At 35.0% G+C, this 22,881-nt stretch overlaps 1 protein-coding gene across 1 annotated transcript; it reads left to right on the top strand.

The window, feature by feature from the left end:
• Positions 1–20,442: 20,442 nt before the first annotated feature.
• LOC111894844 (uncharacterized) lies at positions 20,443–22,881 on the top strand. The gene is made up of 3 exons (XM_023890933.1): positions 20,443–20,739; positions 20,863–21,901; positions 22,409–22,881. The coding sequence occupies exons 1-3, from the start codon at positions 20,443–20,445 to the stop codon at positions 22,879–22,881; spliced, it is 1,809 nt and encodes a 602-aa protein (XP_023746701.1).

Genomic DNA, 22,881 nt, shown 5'->3' with positions numbered 1-22,881 from the left:
GTGAGCGTGGGTTTATTCCAATACTCATAACTTATGAGCACTCATGAATGTTGTAGCAACCATTGCTATGACTAAACCCATTTAGCCATCTACAAACTCGATTCATGACAGTCTTGATTCATACCTACTTCCAACATATGAACGACTGTGGAGTGTTTAAATAACTTAGTCATTCGGAAAGAATAACCTAGCTATTTTGGAAGTCAAAACATGCAAAGTGAAACACAATAATAATCGAATCCAATATGGTCTTAGAACCCTTTCGAATATAAATAGAACCACCTTTTATTTATCACCATATTGATTACACATTATTCATTGTATAATGTTTCAAACAATCAACTTAAGACTTGAATAAAAAGAACAGTCGTCACATGCTCCTAGCATGTACACTTTGTTTTTCTAAACAATAGTTATGCCATACTCCAAGTATGCACACTATGTTTGTCTATGATCCTTACATTGTGATGTAGATCAATTGAACAGGATTCTAATGATACTCATTTCACAATCCCAAATCCTTATTGTAAATGTGAGAATCCCCGATTCCTATCATTTACCAAAAAATCTGTTAGATTTTAAACTTTTGTGCAATGTTCCTCTTGTAATGATTATTCACAAAGTCACCAAAACCTTGTCACCAGTCATTACAGAGTATTCCAAAGAAGGTCAACTTCTATGGAACGGAAGTCTCATATTCAAAGTACAATGCTTTGAACATCCTTATTGCATTAAGGTTTTCTAATCTTACATAGATTGAATAACTTCCACCTATGGAGACATTTCCATAGTCCCATTTTGACTATCACTTCCGAACAAGAGTTACTTCTTTTCAGAACATGTCAATACGGTCCTTTCTGACAACTTACATCATACTTCCAACTGTCCCTGAGCAACCAATCTTTGGCGAACCTCATATTTGTCCTCAACAATTACTTAATCACTTTAGTCATATCCAGTTCTAGACTTTTCCCTTCTCAATGCCTTAAGCATTTGGAAAATTTAGAAAAGATGAATATTATAGCACATGCAATCGATCCTATATCCGAAGCATATGGGACACGATTCATGATGTTTGACATAAAGACACGATACTAGACCAGTCTTTTGCTACAATAATTTTTATTTTCCATGTTTTCAGAATTTAACAATGAAGAGGGATGTCGTAATCATAATCGAATTTTGAAAACGCAATATACATAGAATTTTCTTCAAGTTGAACCATTCCAACATAAAATTCATATATATGTCCTTGACTAAAGATGATTAAAATCTCAATCTAAGCTTTAGAATTGAAACGAAGTATAATTTTCTCTCCCTTAATTATAGCAAAACGACTTTTTCAACCCCTGCAACTTCATGAATTGAAACCTTGTTTTCTATAATTAACATTGCTAACTTGCAACACTAAACGTCATTATTGAAACCTTAGTTTCTTGTCACCTTAGTAGCACAAGGCCCACCAATGCTTCCATGCTGAAATCTGATAACTCACATGCAAATTCAACTTATTTGATGTAGGTACAGAAACAAGAATTATGTCAACACGATAGGTTGCAAACCTTAAGTTGTGTGCTAGTGATAAATTACAGGTTTTACTCTTGATTAAATCTTGAAACTCTTTCAGGATCTTTAAGGCTCCCACTGTCCCCTTGACATATAAGTTTCCCCAGTCAAGAACCATTCCTTGACAAAACAAATATTCAAGGGACAATGCGGATTCTTATCAAGACTAACACTTCACGAATTGGTCTTAGTTGGTCTTTGTCTCATCCAAGACATCACAACTTACCAATCTCAAATGTACAAGAGTAGAAAACATTTTACTCTTACATTTGACTAGTGTTAATAAATCTTCCTTTATGTCACTCCAGGTTACAATCTTGGAATATGACTCTAAGAATTGTTTTGGAACGAAATATGACTCATCTTCTTGATTTTAACCAATCCAACAATTCATGACCTCTCTTCTTAGCCATAACAATGCACTAAGACGTCCTTAGAGTATGAATTTGTGATATGGTTTCATAATCATTAAGATGATCATGAAATACGATACTAAAGTACTCTCCCATCCTTTCATATTTGAGAAACTTTTATCTTTATGCCTAATTTGATTCTTCTCATTTGTTTTGTCATACATTGTAACCTTTCCAATGTTACAGAATTATACTTAACCTCATAAGTATAATCATATTTACTAATCTTTAGTAAATCATGACAAATCAATCTTTGTGGTGGACCTTGACCAGCGCACACCCAGTGTACCTAATTCCTTAGTCCTTCAATTGACTCACATATACATGTGATCAAAGAATTAGTCTTAATTTTCAAAGATGAAAATGCTCATTCATCATACAATACAACTTGTATGATTCCAAGTTTCTGTCCAATTGAAACTTGGGTGATGAAAAACTTTCTTCATTTGGTAAATTCAGACACTACCACAAATGAAAGAATCAAATCCACTTTCCAATATTGCTATTACTGGTAACATATAAGCAACAATTTTCCACAGATGCCATTGTAAGGATATTTTTAAAATAAATAAAATTAAAACCCCTTTTTTCTTTTATTTTAAAACTTTGCGGAAAAACTTATCCTTACAATCCACATGAAAACCTTGTTGTTATCTACTCATAAGCAATATATTATAACTCTTAAGCAACAGCTCAAAATTCTGATTACCGAACCATGCGATCAAAACCCACCTTTGCAATCAGAATCAACATATACTTACTTTAAGCTTCCTATCTTTTCTTTGATTCTTAAAAACATCAGCATGTGACCCATTCACATTATGTAATAAGAATCTCCAAATAGAAACTTAATAGAGTTAGTTAGTGGACTTTAACTGAAGTAGAGTCAAACTTTTTGACTTGATCAATCTTATGATCTTTCAGGTAAATATGGCAGCTTCGCAATCAGTGTCCCTCCCTTTGGCAATAAAACATATATAGACCCTTTGGTAATGGCACATGAGACTATCTTAGACTTAGCCTTTCTCTTTACCATTTGGTCAACCGAGTTGACTTTGGCCGATCCCTTTCCATTGGGAAGAGAAATGCTTTTCTAGATATCCAATGCTACCATTGTCAATGTCCATTTAAGACTTGGGAAGTTGTTCTTTTAATCAAATTTTCTTTACTGGTGTTCCAAATCATTGCTGATTCCACAACACCAAGCAAATAGATAACATCATTAAGGGTCATGTCATAGTCTGTCTCATAGCAGTCCCAAAGAGACTCACTATGTTACTAAGAAAGTGATTGAACATCCAACTTTCACGGGACTTTGACACCCAACTCTCCCGGCTTGTCAATATGTGACTTTATCTCCAAGATGTGAGCACACATAGACTATGCTTGCCAATAGGGATTGAGTGACTTTAAACTTTTTAAGAACTTGTGGGTGAGGGAGAATAATTGGAGGAGGTGGAGGAAGTGAAGCATGATGTTGAGGGACACCATCTTCAAGAGATTTGGGAAGATCATAGTTGTCTGAACCAGACATCTATAATGGGAGAAAATCAAGTTAGTTGATTCAAAATCCTTAATATAACACCCAATATGAAATATTAAGGCTAGGACCCAACACAATATTTTATAATTTGGAAGAGGGATGCCGTAATCCAAGCTATAAAATATTTGAAGGTAGGCGAATGACGATTCACCAATTTCCACCATGAAAAACGAAATAATTTATTAGGTTTTAATTGGATTTGAAATTCCTAGATCTTTTGAGATTCATTGAACTTTTCAATGGCATGTTTCAATCTCGAGTGTGCCCTCTCAAATTTTGTGACTGGGATGCCGAGGATCACAAAACAAGGTGTGAATAACCATACCAATTCACTTGGTACCCTTAATATTATCACCTAATCAATGTGCCGGTTAACCACACACGCTCCATTGATCTATGACAAACATTAAGTCACCCTTCGTGGTCCTTACTAGTCCAAGTTAGTGTGCCGGTTAACCACACACGCTCCACCAACGACTTGGTAAGGTACAAAGTGTGAATTCCATGGGCTAGCACCAAATTCACATTTTTCCTAAAGTAACTAAGATTGAGAATTAAATAAAACATTTAGTTACTTTATAATATTCATCACACTTTTAATGAGAATTTAAAGTCATTGTCCTACCCGTTCGACTAACGACCCTCCACCGATCAAGCAAACGGTGGGTGAGAGTGGACACCCATTAAGTCGCCATTTTATAGGCAACAACCTTATACCCACCTTATAGACCGGCTTCGTGAATGAGGCCTACTAACGGTAAAACGACTTGTTCTTATATATATATATATATATATATATATATATATATATATATATATATATATATATATATAATTAACCATTAATGTTATAAATAGTATAAGTGTAGAATTTTAACTTTTAAAACTTCTAGGGTATGGAATTAAAGTTTGTGTGAGACTTTACAAATTCCAAAACTTGAGGGCAAGTTTTGAACAATTCATAAACTTTTGGATATTCATAACTTATGAGTTTTAATTAAGTGTTTAAAACTTTTAATGAAGAGTCTCTTGGAAATCCATAACTTGAAGACAAATTATGGAGTCCATAAAACATTTATGGGAAAAACTCTTCAAGAAAATGTAACCTACAACTTCTTAAAAAACATTTAAAAGAAAAACTCTTGGAATTCCATAACTTGAGGACAAATTAAGAATTCCATTAAAACACATTAAGATCAAGAATTAGCTAACAAACAATTTGCAAATAATTCCTATGATCTAACAAAACTCATATGAACATGAACATCCACATCAACAATTTCAAGAATTATATGAACACATATAAACTTGAAATTTGATTATAACTTTGAAATTGGTCCACCATCATCATTACCACATCAAAAACAGGTTTTATGAGTCCAAAAAAGTTTAAGGTAATGATTCTAGACCAATTCCAACACCAAAACTCGAAGATATGCTGTCTGGGGTTCCAACTCGTCGAGTGCATGAACCAACTCGCCGAGTTGGATGAATTTTGTCTTGGACTCGTCGAGTCCCTTCATGGACTCGGCGAGTCAGCTGTGCAGACAGCATAAAATCTTCGATTTTCAGCAATTTGCATCAAGTATTCAAGAAAACAAGCCTAGGCTCTGATACCACTGTTGGGTTTTGAGCAATCTAACACTTCCTAAGTGTGCATGCAACCCTAATAAACCTTGGATCTATGTTTTCTTCTAAAATACATGCACAAAATAATTTCCAAGGTTTCTTCCTAACTAGCATAGCATAAGGATTATGAATCATAAAACTACTAGTAGAAATACATACCTTTTGATGATGGTTGATTGTTTGGAGTTTGAGAGCCAAGCACCAATAGTGTGAATGCCTCAAATGGAATCACAAATCACCACAAACACTTGGAAAACTTTGAGAGAGTGTATACACACATAGAAAATTGGCCACACACACAAAACCACACTAGTGGCTATTTCATGCAACATAAGCATGCTTATATAGTGTACATGGTTAGGGTGAAACCCTAATAACCCATGACCTTTCCTTTTCCAAGGATCCATGGGTTAAAAGCTCCATGGATCATCCATGGACTTCCATCCAAGCCTAGCCCATTAACAAATGAGTGTTAGCCCACACCATATAAAACCAATAGCCCATAATCTAATTAGTCTTCCTTTTAATCTCTAAATTAATTCATAATTAATTAAAGACTAAGACTAATTAAATAACATAACTTCATATTAATATATTATAACTTATAATATATTAATAAACATGTGTGTATAACTCTCATAAAATTATCCATAAATAGTTCGGGTGAAGTGCAACCCAAATGGACCATGTCGGGTCGGGTCAAGTATGTACCAAATAAGTTATGGACTTAGACACCTTATCCAACATTTAGTACTAAAGTACTTAGTCTAACTCATCGTTTATGTGAAGGTATCACAAAATAAAGTAAACAGGAAAAATCACTTATGTACGTGTTATCCCGAGGTACTGAGGTTAACATGACGAATGTAAATGTTATCCCGAGGTACTAGGGCTAACATAATACATATAACCTAATGAACATCGGAAGATTGTCCACTTGTCCTCTGTAGCAGCAGCAGGGCGGAGGAGTGGTTAGTCCCTGTAAAGGTACTCCTAGTATAAGTAATAACCATAGGCATCCGTAGATGTTCATCACCCACTGTTGCTAACAGATGAGTTCCGGAATGGTTAGTCCCATACGTATATCCCGAGGTACTGGGGATAGAGGCCCATCTAGGTATCCCGAGGTACTAGGGATAGGGTCCTGTCTAGATATCCCGAGGTACTAGGGATATGAAGGAAGAATTACACAGAAGGTACTAATAAATCATCCTAGCAATTCGAGATACAAGTATTCATGTTAATGTACACAGTTAAGTGTATCTACGTAAAGGCACTCATGTAATGCATTCATGTAAGCGTGTTCATGTATCATGTAAGTATATGTAAACGTACTCATGTATCATGTATTCAATTGTAAAGGTACTCATGTATCAAGTAATGTACTGGTATTGACTCATGAATGAACTGACTCTTGTGTGATTCCTTGTAATAGGAATTATGTTTGAAATCTCCAAATTATCCCTATGATAATTTACTGGAAGGTAATTGGTTGTTCAAGTATGTTTATACACTCTTACTACTCAAAAGTGTGAAAAACTAAATGAAAGTTGTAAATTATAACATCAATACATATATAAGAATATAAATGTACATGCATTAGTTCAAGAGTGAAAAATGGTTTTGTAAGACATCTTATGGATTTTGAACAAAAATTAACAATGACTTGATGTCAATTTAAAATACATTTCAAAGGTAAAACATTTGATAACAATGTGTTTTTAAGATTTAAAAACCATTTCTTGCGTCACATTTTGTAGTATGTGAAATCTGTTAAATGACAACCACAGTTATAAAATACATATCAATGATTTAATAACATGTTTGTTTCTACTTGTATTCCCCCCCCCCCCCTTTAAAGCATTTAAAGTCATTTAAAACATTGATTAGGGGTATGAACTCACCGGTAGTTGGTGATTGGGATGAACTAAACGGTATAGGATGGCTAGGTGTCAAGCGAGGTCTGGTACACACACTACGATCCTAACGGACATATAATCACACATATATGCATTCAATTAGTCTTGAATTACTAATTGATAAAGTTAAGACATCCTAGACATAATAAACACTTTATATAAGTGTTTTTAAGCCCTAAGGATTGCATCTAAGCTATTGTGGGACAAGGTACTTGTGTTTAGGGTTCCAAAGGACCCTATATGTGAGTTTACTCCCCATATACCATCACACATGGAGTTTACGGTTGTAAACTCTTGAGTTTACGGCCGTAAACTCCCAACCATGGGTGTTTTGTGTGTTTTGAAGTTCCAAATGATTCCTAGAATTATTCTAACTTGGTGGTTAAATTATTGGAAGGGTTTAAGGTCTAGAAATACTCCAATTAGGAGTTTACGTCCCTAAGGCCATTCCCCTTAGATTTTACGGCCGTAAACTCTAAGTATGGTGTGTTTTTGATGCTTTCAAGTCTCTTGCACTTGTGGTATAGGTTCTAGACTTTTATTCCAAGCATATGAAGGCATTAGGCACACTTTGGTGCCCCTTTAAGGAGTTTACGGCCCAAGAACCATGTCTTGGCCGTAAAATCACTTTGGTAGGTGATTTTGATGTGGTTCAAGCCCTTGATTAAATGGGAACAAGTCTAGGTAATTGTCTAAGGCTTTAGGAGCCTTAAAAGTACCATTTTGAGTTTGTATTTGGAGTTTACGGCCTATGATATTCTTGGGCCATAAACTCCCAAACTTGGGTGGATTTTGGTTGTTTTCTTGTCCTTAATACACCTACAATTGATTCTAAGGCAGTAGCATAACACAAGGAACAAGCTAGGCTCGGTTTCGGGAGTTTACCGCCCAAGAAAACCTTGGGGAGTAAACTCCTAGATCTAGTGATTTAGCCTTCTAAATCATGTTATAAACACATATTAAGCATTCTAACACTACTAGAAAGAGTTACGCACGTTTTGGTATAAAAACCCGAAGATCTGTGAGAGAGAAAATGGCTTTTCTCTAGTTGGAAATGTGAATAATGAATGAATTTGGTTCAGAAATCTATTTATAGTCCTGAAATATTTTTGGCAGAAAATACTTTTATTCCTGAAATGATCTCTAATATAATAGAGTGTTGGAATAATAGTGTTGCACAAAACCCTAGTGCACCCACTCTCCTGATATTTCCTAAAGTGTAAACCCTGAATTACTCAAACTTATGTGAAAAAGTCTGAATATTAACAGTGACTACTATAACTTCTATTGAAGTGATATAGGTTGTACAGAATGGAAATTTCGGGTTGTCACAGTCAACCACTGACTGACTCTACTCGCCGAATCAACCCGATGACTCGCCGAGTCCCCATGCTCAGAAATTCCCCAATACGCGACTCAACTCGCCGAGCCACCCCGAGACTCGCCGAGTCCAACAACTCTGAGTCCACTCACACATAACTCACCGATTCATCCCTTGACTCACCGATTCTCGGCTCAACCAGAAAGGATTGGGACTCTTCGACAAGACTCGCCGAGTCCAAGAACAGACTTGACGAGTCTAAGGCTATCTTCAACTTACTCGCCGAGTTGTTCTTCCAACTCGCCGAGTTCCACCCTATCTTTAAGCAACTCGTTGAGTTCACCTTTGTGACTCGCCGAGTGCCTCTCGATCTCATTCCATACAGAAGCATTCCAGGCCATGCAATTGATCCAAAACGTAGATCTGCCCTCCTACAACCCATCCATCACGTAAAGTGGCAAACTTTACGTGAATCCAAAGAGATCTAGGCATTTTACACTTTAGGGCTAGGGTTTGGGACATGATGGCTTCACTAATCACTCAAGAACAGGGACTTTCATGCACTCTAATCCTTCTCCATTCCAGATCTGAGGTAGCAACCTCAGATCTAACCTCCAAACTCAAAACATCACAAGATATGATTCCCATAAACCCCAAAATGATGCATCTATATGAATAACAGCCCAAGAACAAGATAATACCTCAAAAGGAAGCCCCAAAAATAATGAAACCCGAATCTAAGAAAAGCCCCTTGCTCCAAGCCTCCTAACCGTCGAGATTTCCTCAACAATCACTTCTTCAAGCCTCCAAATGCACTTTGATCCTCTCACACATGACAACTAGGGTTTCCGGACTTAAGAGAGAGTAGAGAGGCTGGGGGAAAGGATGTTATATTCTTTATATAAGGCTCAACCCTGAGAAATAGGGTTTTCTCCACTCAGTGCCTACTCGTCGAGTCCATCCTCTGACTCGCCGAGTCGGCCACTTAACATGCGACCAAAGTCGCGACCCTACTCGCCGATTTCCCCTTCGCAATTTACTCTTTTAGCCCTTCAACTTTACTCTTGATATTCTGGGATGTTACAGGAAGGCTATCCACCTTGTTTCCTTTTCCTCGATTTGGATGTGGTCTGATAGGATATCGGGTACTCGTCCGAAGGTCGTTTAAATATTAGTTATATATCATGTGTACATATATAGTCATAAAGGTCCTTCCAATTCATCCAATGCCCTTGGGTAGCAAGGGTATACATCCATGTTCATACGTACCAGTTAGATTACTAGTAAACTACCATATGGGTAGTTTAGGAAGATACTAGAACTATTACTAGAACGTGATATCATACAATGAGTCAGTTCATTCATGAGTCAATACTTGCTAGAACATTACAGTACATTACTATTCTTACTAGATAGAGAGAACATACATTACAGCTAGAACATTACAGTATATTACTATACTTGCTAGACAGAGAGAGAACACACATTACAGCTAACACACGTAGAACATTTCAGTACATTACATATACATAAATACATTGACAAAATTGTGATCCACTGTATCGGAGCATGCCTTAATTGTCATGGCCCGAGTTGTAGCCAGAATTCTCTTGGAGGGAGAGCGTGAGTTTGCGTATAGATCTATACTGGATTAACTATCCTACACTTTGCTGCTAGCTACAGCCGGACCTGCAGGTCTGCGGGTGCCAAACGTCGTTTCTATTTTTACGACCTACCCTTGTCGTTAATATTAGTCGATAGTATGGTAAAATTAATCACATGATGCCTTAATATAAATCTGGTTTAAGGTAGTTAGTACAGCAGTAGTTCCAATAATACAACACTACAGTACTACATTAATTTACCCCTTTACACATATTTAGTGATCAATTCTCTTAGACATTAGATGTAAAAACTATATTTTGTTAATGATAGTTACACTTGGGTAAATTACACACTTTTACAAGAGACGAACATTGAGAATAGTTAGGTCTTGGTAGAATACTACATTGAGAACAGTTAAGTCTTAGTAGAAGACTACATTGAGAACAGTTAGGTCTTGGTAGAAGAAACCCTTATATAATAGTAGGAATCATAGGGATTTCTAGGGTTTTTCAAACGTTTATAGTTGTTTTACAAACATTTTTACACTTATAGTTCATATATATTTTTCCACACTTACAGTTCATATACAAAAGATTTCTTACACATACATTAAGACACTAAAATACTTATGATCTCACTAGCTTCAAAGCTGATACTCTCTTTCAAAATAACTTGTATCCTCAGGTCAAACATAGACAGGTACCGATGCAAGGTTTATAGAAGATGGAGCTCGTTCAAGACGCATCTTTCATTTTGATTTATGCTTTAGTGTTTATCAAAATTTGACCGAACACACTTGTATAATAATTATATTATTAATGCAATGGATGATGTTGTTGCTTGTTTACTACTTTTCATTGTTGTGATACTGTACATGACGTCCTCCGCCCCAGAACGTTTCCGCCGTTCTTGGTTTTGGGGTGTGACATTTTCTTAAAGGTAAAGTGTGGTCTCAAACCTTAAGACCATGATGGAAGAGAGTATCATACAGAAAATAGTTTATAGTTTCATTTCTTCCAATAAAACCAATGAAGTATAAGCTCCTCGTAAACCAAAAGCATTTCGTTAATCCCTATGTGAGTTGTTATAACCATGTTTGATACAACTAAAATGTATGTCATGACGTTCTTCTAGCTTCGGTTTCGGTAGGATATTTATCACCCTAGACTGGCCTCGTCTAGCTGTAGCGAACAACTCAGGTGTGGGGGTGTCAATCCCGTATAAATCTATACACAATTACCCTGCTCTCCCTCCAGGAGACTCTGGTTATAATTACAGGACTTACGGTGTACGCTAGGTAGGTACGACGAAGGGAAGTCTCACAAGAGCCTTAACAGGTTTACGCAAATTTGTAGTCTCTTTTTCGAATAAGAAAAATAACTTTTCTATTGCAAACTTGTGACAGATATTTTATGGCACATAGTTTATGGCATGCCAATATTTCTGTCATGAACTGTTTTGTACGCCATTTTGGTAAAAACTGTTTATGACACTTTTATAAAAAAAATAGTCCTCATAAAGGTAAATAGTTGTAACATTTGGTATAAAAATAACATAATATCTTGGGTTTTAACCCATCAAAATCGTGAATACAGGTTTACTATCATTTTACAAATATAATTATTTTTAGTAAAATATCAAATCACATATTTACGTTTTGCACCTTCTTACTATTTTTGAAAGTTTTGAGTCAAAATATTTTTATGTTGATTTTTATGAAGATACATAGGATAAAATTTCTTTTTCACCAATAGTTGTTCCATTTCAGCAACATATTTAAGATTCATGCAATTATCCAAAGGTTAAACACATAACACATAAGTACATGCTAATATCCAATGGTTAAACGATATTTGACTTGTATCCTTCCCCAAAAACAATGAAAAACTCAAAAATATGGGGGTATGAAGCTCACCTTAAGTGGTTGATGTGTGTACTTTGAAGTGGTGAGATGAAGATTTCGAGCCTAGGATCTTAGATGGAGATGATGAACTTTCTTGGAGATGGCTTTATCCTAAGGGTTTAACACATTTTAATGTAAATAGAGTGAAATCAACATAAAATGTATAATTTTTACTAGGAATCTCGAAAATACTTACAAAGATCTAAGGATGTCTTGAAAGGGTTTTGAACTTGCAAGCTTGGAAAGTTTGCTTTTGAGAGGAAATGAGGTGTTACTGGAAGTTTAATGTTGGAAATAAGGAAGATCCTCAGTGTGATTTTGTTTATTATAAAGAAATGTAGTGATAGGACATTTACTTGGAAGTATGGAGGTTAAAGCATAGATATATGATGGGTAATACGTAGGTTAGTGTGAGTGCGTTGGAAATGGGGATTACATCAAGTCATAAAGTCAAACCCTCTTATCTACTTTATTTGGCCAAATCACATTATGATTTAAAATAATATATTTATAAATCTTAAATATTATTTTATGTAAATATGTTTTAAATATTTAAAATTGACATAAAATAGGGGCTTAAGAGGTCTAGGTTAGAAAAATACGAGTTTGGTGGGATTCCCGACGTCAAAATCTCTTAAAATAGAAAGAAGGTCCAAGATGGTCAAAAAATCCGAAGTCAAATGGTGAATTCTGAAGTCAATCTTACAATTCCGAAGTCATCCAGCAAAAATTCCGAAATGGCCTTCAACTTTCGGAGTCGAAACAGAAGTTCCGAAGTGGTCTTTCTTGATTCCGGAGTCGAATCAGAATTCTGAAGTGGCCCTTCCTGGTTCCGGAGTCGAATCAAAATTCCGAAGTTATCTGGTTCCGAAACCAAGCAGTATGTTCCGAAGTGAGGCAAAATCCGAAGTCAGCTTATAATTCCGAAGTGATTGATCTAGTTCCGAAGTGGTGTTGTTCTTTTGAGTTTTCTAATCCCGTTTTGGTCTGTTTTCTATATAGGTAGGGATAGAATGATGTTTGTGTATATGGAAAAGCTTGAAAGAGTTTTGAGGAGATTGAGAGAGATTTGGGAGAGATTTGAGAGAGAGAGAGAGAGAAAGAGATTTTATTTGCAGTTGGTATCATTGTTTTGGTCCCGAAATGTTAACTTTATGAACTTCACTATATCTCATTATGAATGTTACTCATCCCCGAAGTATAGGTAATTAAAATTACTGAGTCATTACATCACTCACCCCATTTAGGGTTTAGATCTTTTCAAACATATGAAACTTCCGAGTGATAATTTTTTTTAAATTGGCAAGCCATTCATTAGGAAATCTAGTTTACCTTATTGTATTAGTACAAGTCGAGTGGACCGAGTTGACTTGTTGGTTTATTTGACCTAATATTTTTGACGGTTGTCACAGTATTTATGCAAGCCTACATTTAGTAATCCCACCAATTATATACGGCACATGAAAACAACATGGGTTCCCTTGAATGCTTGGTAGTATTGATTGTACACATTAGGGGTTGTTAATGTGCCCTAATGCGTAGCGCGTTCAATTTATGTGAGGTGGTCAGAAATAGCCCGACAATAATTTCAGAAGTAGTGGTTTCCTATGATCCTTGGATCAATCATGCAATTTTTGGTCCAATGGGTTCCAACAACGACATCAATGTTCTAGACCAATCAACGATATTCAATGACATCTACATTGGAAAATCGTATGATGTGTCATTTCAAGCAAATAAAACATCATACAAACTCGGGTATTACTTTATCGATGGGATATAGTACAGTTGCGAAATCTTTCTCATGTCTAAATGATGAAAAGAGAATAAAGTTTAAGTCGGCCCAGAATTAACTAGGAAGGATATTGAGCGGGCATTTGGTATTTAAAAGAGACATTGGGAGATACTCTCATCAACAGTATGATCATTTAAGAGAAAAAGAACAAGTAGTTTGATTTATGCATGTTTCATATTGCATAATATGGTTATAGAAGATGAGGGAAAAGACAATTTATCACTATAATGAAAATGAATATTTACCAACATTCGAAGGAGTAGGTATTGGCATGGTTGTAGAAGGCACTACTCGGTACATGTTTGGCTGACTGCCGAGTAGCGAGTACTCGGATTCGATAATTCATATATAAATATTTTTAGGGAAATTATATATGTCAAAATCATAAGTTTATTGAAATATATAACAAAATTAGATACATGTGAATACACAAAAAATGAAAAACACACAATGCTCTCACTTCGTCGATAATTACTGAAAATTTAAGATATATATATATATATATATATATATATATATATATATATATATATATATATTGTAATAATCACATGTGTGTATGTTAGATAATAAACCATTAAGTATATTAGACATATCAATCACTGAGTTGGCCAAGTTTTACAACACTGCCTGTTTCAGTAACGGACCAATCGGGGAGTACTCAGATTTTGTAACTTGTCTCGGTAAGAGGCCAACTAAGGAGTACTCCGCCGAGTAATTGGGCCAACTTGGCGAGTTTTAAAACACTAGGTATTGGTGTCTGTGTTTGTGTGTGTGTCTATATATATATATATATATATATATATATATATATATATATATATATATATATATATATATATATATATATATAAAAGATCAAATAAAAGCATTAATTAAAATAAAAACATGATAATACTTTTTATGTTATTATTCAACGATGAATTTTGTATATGTATAATATTATAGTAAATTCTAATATGAATATTAACATATGATTTATTCATATATTCATCGTTAAATAATGTCATAAAATTCCATATGCAAAATTTATTACAGAATAATAACATAAAAATAGTATTTTCTCATTCTTATTTTATTTAATATTTTTATTTGAACCATCTCATATATATATATATATATATATATATATATATATATATATATATATATATATATATATATATATATATATATATATATATATAATGACCATTTGCTTCTTGGACTCTTTAATTTCTAGACTTTGGCCCCGTTTGATAGATGACGACTAAGAAAGTGTTGACTGAGAAATGTCTGTCTGGGTAAGAAATCCTGACTGAGTAAGAAATCATGTTGTTTGATAGTACATCTGACTGAATGTGCTGACTAATGAAAAATAACCATTTTACCCTGCTACTATATATAGTGATGGATGAAGTTGCTAAATAATTATAAAAACTTACAGATTGTCATACAAAATGTGAATTACACACAAGTCATTTAAAATCCAAATAAAAATTGTCATACAAAATGTAAATTAAAGATAAATCATTTAATATCCAAATAAAAACATAATGAAATTTCTTTTTTAGTCTTTAACACAACTAACTCCGATTTAATTAATGATATTTCATTATTCCTTCCTACTTATATTTAAACTTTGAAACTTTATTAGTTATTAACTAATTGATTTCTTTTAATATATATATATATATATATATATATATATATATATATTTTGTTCAAAGTTAGGAACAGTAAACTTCATGGTTTTTTTTCACAAATGGCCCTCACTTTATACCGGGGTTTCCTAATTTGGAATGGTTTGTGTTCTGGGCGGTATTTGACGTTTTTCTCATATTTTTGCTTGCTTAGTCTTCTGGTCTCTCCACGTGTTTGTTGTATGCTTTCTTAGCCATTTTCCTAGCCAATTACGCTTGGATTGTTGTACTTCTTTTCCTTTTTTTCGGTTACCACACGGGTTACCATAGGTTATGTCTTTACTTCCCGATCCTTCCACCGTCTTCCTTTTATCTCCCACTGCTTCTTCATCTCGATCCTTTCAATGTCTGTGAGTGTTTCTCTTTAGAAGCGATTGAGCACAACATTCACCACCGTTTGTTTCAATTCGTGTTAACGTTGTCCCATCACCAATATTATGGCGCTCCCCTTTCTTGCACCTCCAGCACGCTCCCGCTTTCTCACAGCCTCCACCACCATCACCTGTCATCCGATTACATCCACATTTGAAACCTAACATTGTAAGTTTTATTTATTTCAATGAAATATAAAGGATATCATTCGATTCCCCACACATTTTTCTATGTTTAATATGTTTCAATCTATGGTTGTAATTAATTATGAATTGTTTTTTGTAGCATCTGTTACAGATTCGCTCGATGGGTTTGCAAATTCTAGGGTTTATCATGGTACTGTTGATTGATTAGATTTTGATGACCCCACGACGCAATTGATGATCAAGGATGAGGTTGACAAATGGAAAAATGAAGGTATGAACCGCAGGGGTTCTCGATTCCTCTATGATGACCACTGGAGAGCTCCGCCTCAATTTTTGATAGCCTGATATCAAGGTAATTATCACATATTCAAACATATGTATATCCATTCCTCCTCAATTCCTTTGGATTCCATCTACATCGATAACCTGATATCAGGTAATTATCGGGTTTTTCTTTTAATGATTTTTCTTGATTTTGTTTATATTTACTAAAGTTGATTTGTGCTTAAAAATTATTTATGAAATTGGTTGGTTGATGCGAAATCAGGTAGGCAAACGATAGAGGATTTTTTGTTGTTGGACATCATATCTTACTACGGTAAAAGAGTCACTTGCTTCTTTCACTAATGTTTTTGTTCATGTATTGTGATTGCTTTCTGGGTTTCTGGGTCATCTAAAAGATTTTGTCATTTTTGTAGGTTTCTGGTTGCTAAAACATGGACTGAGGAAAGGGTAAAAAAACAAACGAGATAAGGAGATCATTAATAAAGGACTATTAGTTACTTCTCCAGCGATTCGCTTTCATTAATACTAGCTTTCTCTCTATACTACTGTAACACCCAAATTTTTCAATTAATTTTTCACAATTTTAAAACATACTTCCATTCACAAAATAGTAATAAACATAGTGTATCCACTGTCATCATAGAAAAAAAAAACATATCCCAGAATCATATAAACAAAAGCACCATGAGTGTGTACAGATCATGTTGGTGCCTTCTCGCGATCATCACTAGTACCTAAAACACATACACAAAACTCTGTAAGCATAAATGCTTAGTGAGTTCCCCAAAATACCACATAAACACATATCAGCCACTCAAGGTTGTAACTCTGATGACCCTCTGGTCGAATATCTCTGTGGGGCCCTCTTAGTCCCATAACTCTGCGGACCCACTGGTCCTAACTCTGTAAACTTTGAATCATGCATATCACATATCACATAGAATCACAACAGGATACACTGTCACATAGCTCTGATTACCACTCTAGGTAAAGTATAGCGAGAAGACTCACCTCGGGAATCTCGGTAAAATCTCGATATCAGAATACTGCCCTAGTCTCCGCCTAGTCACAATAATAAATTTCACTAAATAAATGTCTCTTCATATTTGGATATTCTCTCATGCAAATACCTGGAAGGGTAAAAGACCATTCTACCCCTCTACAGGCCTGAGGCCCATTTGTTGACAAACCCTAAAAGTCAACCCAAAAGTCAACTGTTCATTTTGAACAGACTCGCCGAGTGCATACGACGACTCGGCGACTCCCATCGTCCCTATAGATTCTTCCCTTCTAAGCCTCACTCAACTTACTGAGTCACCCCTCACTCACCGGGTCACCATTGGAATTAGACCCCGGGGCAACCCGGTCCAACTCGTCGAGTCTACATATGGACTCGGCGACTTTCCTCCATGGACTTGCTCATACAACCTCCTGAACTCATATCTGCTTAGCCAAATCATAGATCTAACCCTTAAACACTCAAAAGTCACGTAAAGGTGCAACCTTTACGTGCATGCAACCCAAAACAAGCCTCAAATGGAGAAATAACACTAGAAATGGAAACCTAGTCTCCAATTGCTTATTTGCTTGCAAAAAGCTAGAAGGTAATGACTCTAGGGACCTTTCATGGTTCAGATCTGATGTCGTAATCCCAAAGAGGACCTCATACTCACTAGATCTTGCATAATATGAGGGTAAAAACCCTAAAATCAAGAAGTCCCACCAGTATAACACAAAATGGAAAAGATTATACCTCCAAAGATGATATCACGAGATGATTAGCTCAGATCCAGTCCCCTTCACACTCTAGATTTGTGCTCCTATCTTCCTTCAAGAAAAACCACAAAAAAAGATGAAGAAATAGCCTCCTCTTGCCCTCAAACTCACTATCTCGGCTCTCTAGGGTTTCTCTGGAACAAGGTGGTCGCAAATGAAGGCCATAAAGGTCTTTAAATGGGCTCCCAAACCCGGGGGTTAGGGTTTTCCTAATCAGCACCGACTCGGCGAGTCGAGTCCCAACTCGTCGAGTCCCAACTCGTCGAGTCTGTTCGCGAAAATACACCAATAAATCAGACTCTACTCGACGAGTTGACGCATCAACTCGTCGAGTTCCTCAATAAAACAATAAATAATTAATTAAATTAGCATACCCGAATTCATGATGTTACAACTATCAAATGAATCTTATCGACAACATCCCCAATGGAAGTATTATGATATATCTATAGTCGCCTGCTATTTTCAGATTCCCAGCTTCAAAATTATTTTCCAGGTCTCAACTCTTTTCTTATGTTTGATGCTCAAATAACTTTTGAGACACATCATTCAGTTTGAGGGTAAATTTGTAAAAATGAGTTATTCTTTTTACATTACGTCAAAAAAAGACTCTTATCATATCAACAGATCAACCTATGTTCTCATTAAGTCAAAAATATGTTTTATCAATCTCAATTTCTATTTGTAGGTGTTAGTGATTGTTTATATTTTTACTGGATATTGTTGCTTTGATGAATTTAGGTTGGTGAATACGGTTTTGAACAAAATTCGTCAATGTCACCTCAAAGCAATTTCATTTTAGATGTGTTAGGCCTGATCATGCCAATGCATTGTCGTGGTTCTCAAAGGCTGTAGACAAAGGTGCACCAAAGTCTGGAGCTTCTTGGTTAGATCTATGCAGGAGGTGTTGCAGTTAATCAAAACTACACAAAAGCTCTCGAATAACTCACATATGCGTGATATTGCTATGGTTTGGTAAATTTTTAGAAATAGATTGTTATGGTAGAAGGAAATAAAAGTAGGATGCTATAATAAAGAACTAAATAAAAGTAATTAGCTATTGATTGATGATTTTTCTGGAAATGAAAGTATGATATTATAATAAACAAATAAATAAAAGTAAGTTGCTATAACACAAGTCTTTTTGGAAAAACAATTGAGGGTCTTTTGGAAAAAAATAATTGAGTTTTTTTTCTTTTTTTTTAGAATAGAAAAGAACTTGTATGAATAGTTTGCAATAAGCTTAAGATGTGAATAAATGATCACTATATCATTTTTTATTTTCCAAAGCAGGTGCTACAAGAAGGGGCTTTGCATGTTTTGGCATCTGTTGCTGCTTCCTCTCAAACATATATTAATGATCACAACTGATAAAAATAATCACATGCTTCGTGCCAAATTGCCAGGCCATATTAGTTTGGTTGGGATGACTATTGGAAAATATAAGTTCAAAAATGACCTGTCCCAAATAAGTATATACATTCTTCGATGATAGCAAGATTTTAAATTTAATTTATTTAAAATTATTTTCTATTTCATCTGCGATCGTATTATTTTATTATGTTTTTGTTGAAGGTACCTTCAGTGTAACAAAGATATTGCCACTGTAATGAGTCATCAGTCTATCTTTTTCTCGGTAGAGAAGAACACCACGACACCTGCGATGGAACCATGCGAACAGGGGCAGTCCCCCCCCCCTGAATTTTAGGCTAGAAATAGGAATTATACTTCAAAAAAATTAATTACAGACCTGTTATTTTCAAACTTGGGCTTTGGCACCTCCCGAATCAGACTCCAAGCAGTAAGCATAGTCTGAATTCTCCAAGAAATAGTCCATAAATCAAAACCAGTTATTCTCCAATTCCTCGTTCGTTGAATCGTTGCTGCCTATTGTTGTTGTTGAGTCACGGTCTCACACTCTCACTCTCACCATCGCCCATCGCTAAGCGCCATTCACCAAAAATCAAGTTTTTAATTCCGAATCTTGTTCTTTCTTTTCCAGTTCTCTTGTTCTTTGTTCTGATTGAATGTTGTGTTGCAATGTTGCTGCTGTTTGCGAGTTTCTCTTGACTCCTCTTTGCTCTTGGTCCAAACTCCAAATTAGGAGTTAGAGTTTCTTTTTTAACTAGGCTTTCAATTTTTCAATTTGATTTATTAGTATTCAATTATGATTTGTTTAGCTCTCTTCTAGTCTATTTATTGTAAGTTGTAGGATAGTAGGACACTGGACACCAAACTGGAAGTCTAGAATAGAAAAAAAAATGATTTTGTTAATTGTTATGCTTCAAAAAAACTGAAAACAAAGATGGATGAAAACCTTAGACTATTTTTATAAAATGGATTTGGCTGTCAATTTGTCAATTTGATTTGGTTTCACTTTTCAGTTTTCACGCACTGTTAATTAGTAAATGAGTTATTGGTTATTTTTCTAATTTTGATTTTGATTGAATTAATTGTTCCTTCATTTTGATTTTTATAGATATAATCATGGGAAAGATGAAAACCTTAGACTATTTTTACAAAAGAAAGGTAGATGATAAAGAAACTAATCATCAAAGTGAAGAGAGTAAACGTCACAAAGCTTCAACAAGTGAGCCACAACCGCAAGAAATAGAAAATCAACAAGAGAATGAGTCACAACTGCAAGAAAATGATAAACAACAAGAGAACAAGCCACAACCACAAGAAAAGGAAAATCCTAATGAATTTGATTTGAAGAATCTAGAAAGAGATCCTGCTAAACGAAAGCAAATGTGGGATTATCCGGTTAATTTAAGAGAACAAGTGAGATGAGCTTATCTAAATTTAGGACCTTTCCAAATACATGTTAAGGAGTATCAAGGTAAATGTTCAACAAAACATCCTCGTAGATTCAAATATTCTTGGTTCAACATTTTCCCTAATTAGCTAGAATATTCTCCAACAACGTACGCTTCATATTGTTTTATTTGTTATATATTTAATGATAAACCAAGTGTGTGTCATGGTTACGATGCATTTACTGTTAAAGGATTTGACAATTGGAAAAAAGTTAATGACGGGAAAAATTGTGCGTTCTTGAAACATATTGGTTGCTCACAACATAGAAATGTTGTTGCATATGCTGAAAACTTGATGAACCAAGCAGCACACATTGAAAATATCATAGTGAAGCAAAATGAAGCGCAAATATTGAAGAACCGTTTACGATTAAAAGTGTCAATTGACACAGTTCGTTGGTTGACCTTCCAAGCTTGTGCTTTACGAGGACATGATGAAACACCTGATTCCAAAAATCGTGGTAATTTTCTTCAACTTCTAAAACTTCTAGCATCGTATAATGATGAAGTTGCAAACATTGTATTAGAGAAAGCTACTTATAATTCAAAGTATACTTCTGGGGAAATTCAAAAAGAAATTCTTAGTATTATTGCAAATAAAGTTCGAAAGCATATTCGTAGTGAAGTGGGGGATTCATACTTTTGTGTCATGATTGATGAATCACGGGATGAGTCTCAAAAAGAGAAAATTGTGATAGTTTTGAGATTTATTGATGCGGAAGGAATCATACGGGAAAGGTTCTTGGATTTGGTTCATGTTAGGGATACATTATCATTAACCTTGAAAACAAATATGTGGAGACAACTTTTACACTATCAATTTGATGTTAGTAAAATTTGTGGCCAATGTTATAATGGTGCTAGTAATATGAGAGAGGAATGGAACGGATTACAAGCACTTGTTCTTGAGGATTGTCTTTATGCATATTATGTTCACTGCTTTGCTCACAGATTGCAACTAGCCTTGGTGGCTGCTTCAAGGGAAATTATTTTAGTTCACCATTTTTTCACAAACTTAATTTTTACAATTAACGTAGTTTGTGCTTCCAGTAAGCGTCATGATGAGTTACAAAAAGCAAAGGCAACGGAGATTGAACAATTATTGGAACTATGTGAAATCGAATCAGGTAAATGATTGAATCAAGTTAGGACATTAAGAAGAGCTGGTGATACACATTGGGGTTCTCATTTTCGTTCTGTTTGTAGTTTTCTTAACACGTTTGCTTGTACTCGTGTTGTTCTCCAAGGAATAATTAATGACGTGTCTGCTACCCATTTTCAACGCGGAGATGCTGATGCAGCTTACTATTATCTGAAATCATTTGAGTTTGTGTTTATTCTTCACCTGATAAAGGAAGTAATGGGAAAAACTGAAATACATTCTCAACCTCTACAAAAAAAATCCCAAGATATTTGTAATGCCATGGAGTTAGTTTCAGCAACAAATGAGGGTCTAAATGATTTCAGAAACAAGGGATGGGAGTCTTTACTTGCACAAGTAAAGTTTTTTTGTGAAAAACATCAAATAAATATGTCAGATATGAATGCCCCCATATACTTCTACTCGATACTGGCCTCGAAAAACAGATAATCATGTTACTTTTGAACATTTTATCGAGTGGATTTGTTTACAGCCGCATTGGACAAACAGTTACATGAGTTAAATAGTAGATTCAATGATCGTGCGATGGAGTTGTTAAGACTTAGTTCTACTTTAGTTTCTAAAGTGATTAACGTTGATCAAATCTGTCTTCTTGTTGAGAAGTATTATCCTAAAGATTTTACGGAGCAAGAGATGATTCAATTACGATATCAATTGGAGATTTTTAATATTGATATCACAAAGAATCCCAGACTAAATGGTGTATCAACTATTGCTGACCTATGCAAGCGTCTTGTGGAAACTCAGAAACGTGAGACATATTATTTGCTTGATAGAGTGGTTCGGTTAATCTTGACACTTCCAGTTTCTACCGCAACAACAGAGAAGGGATTTTTAGCAATGAAAATATTCAAGAACCGTCTTCGCTTTAAGATGTCGGATGATTTTCACGCAAACAACTTGGTGATTTACATAGAAAGAGAAATCGCTGAAAAATTGATTTGA

Source organism: Lactuca sativa, chromosome 5 (genome assembly GCF_002870075.4).
Source record: "Lactuca sativa cultivar Salinas chromosome 5, Lsat_Salinas_v11, whole genome shotgun sequence".
Classification (NCBI taxonomy): domain Eukaryota; kingdom Viridiplantae; phylum Streptophyta; class Magnoliopsida; order Asterales; family Asteraceae; genus Lactuca; species Lactuca sativa.
Note: the sequence above shows the minus strand (reverse complement) of the source record. Positions and strands in the feature narration are given on the sequence as shown.

What these genes read in the sequence shown, in the direction of transcription:
- LOC111894844 (XM_023890933.1), top strand. Translation starts at nt 20,443, where the DNA reads ATGGGAAAGATGAAAACCTTAGACTATTTTTACAAAAGAAAGGTAGAT. An exon ending in CGGTTAATTTAAGAGAACAA is followed by an intron (nt 20,740 to 20,862) that starts GTGAGATGAGCT and finishes TTCCCTAATTAG; the next exon opens with CTAGAATATTCTCCAACAAC. An exon ending in ACTATGTGAAATCGAATCAG is followed by an intron (nt 21,902 to 22,408) that starts GTAAATGATTGA and finishes ATTTGTTTACAG; the next exon opens with CCGCATTGGACAAACAGTTA.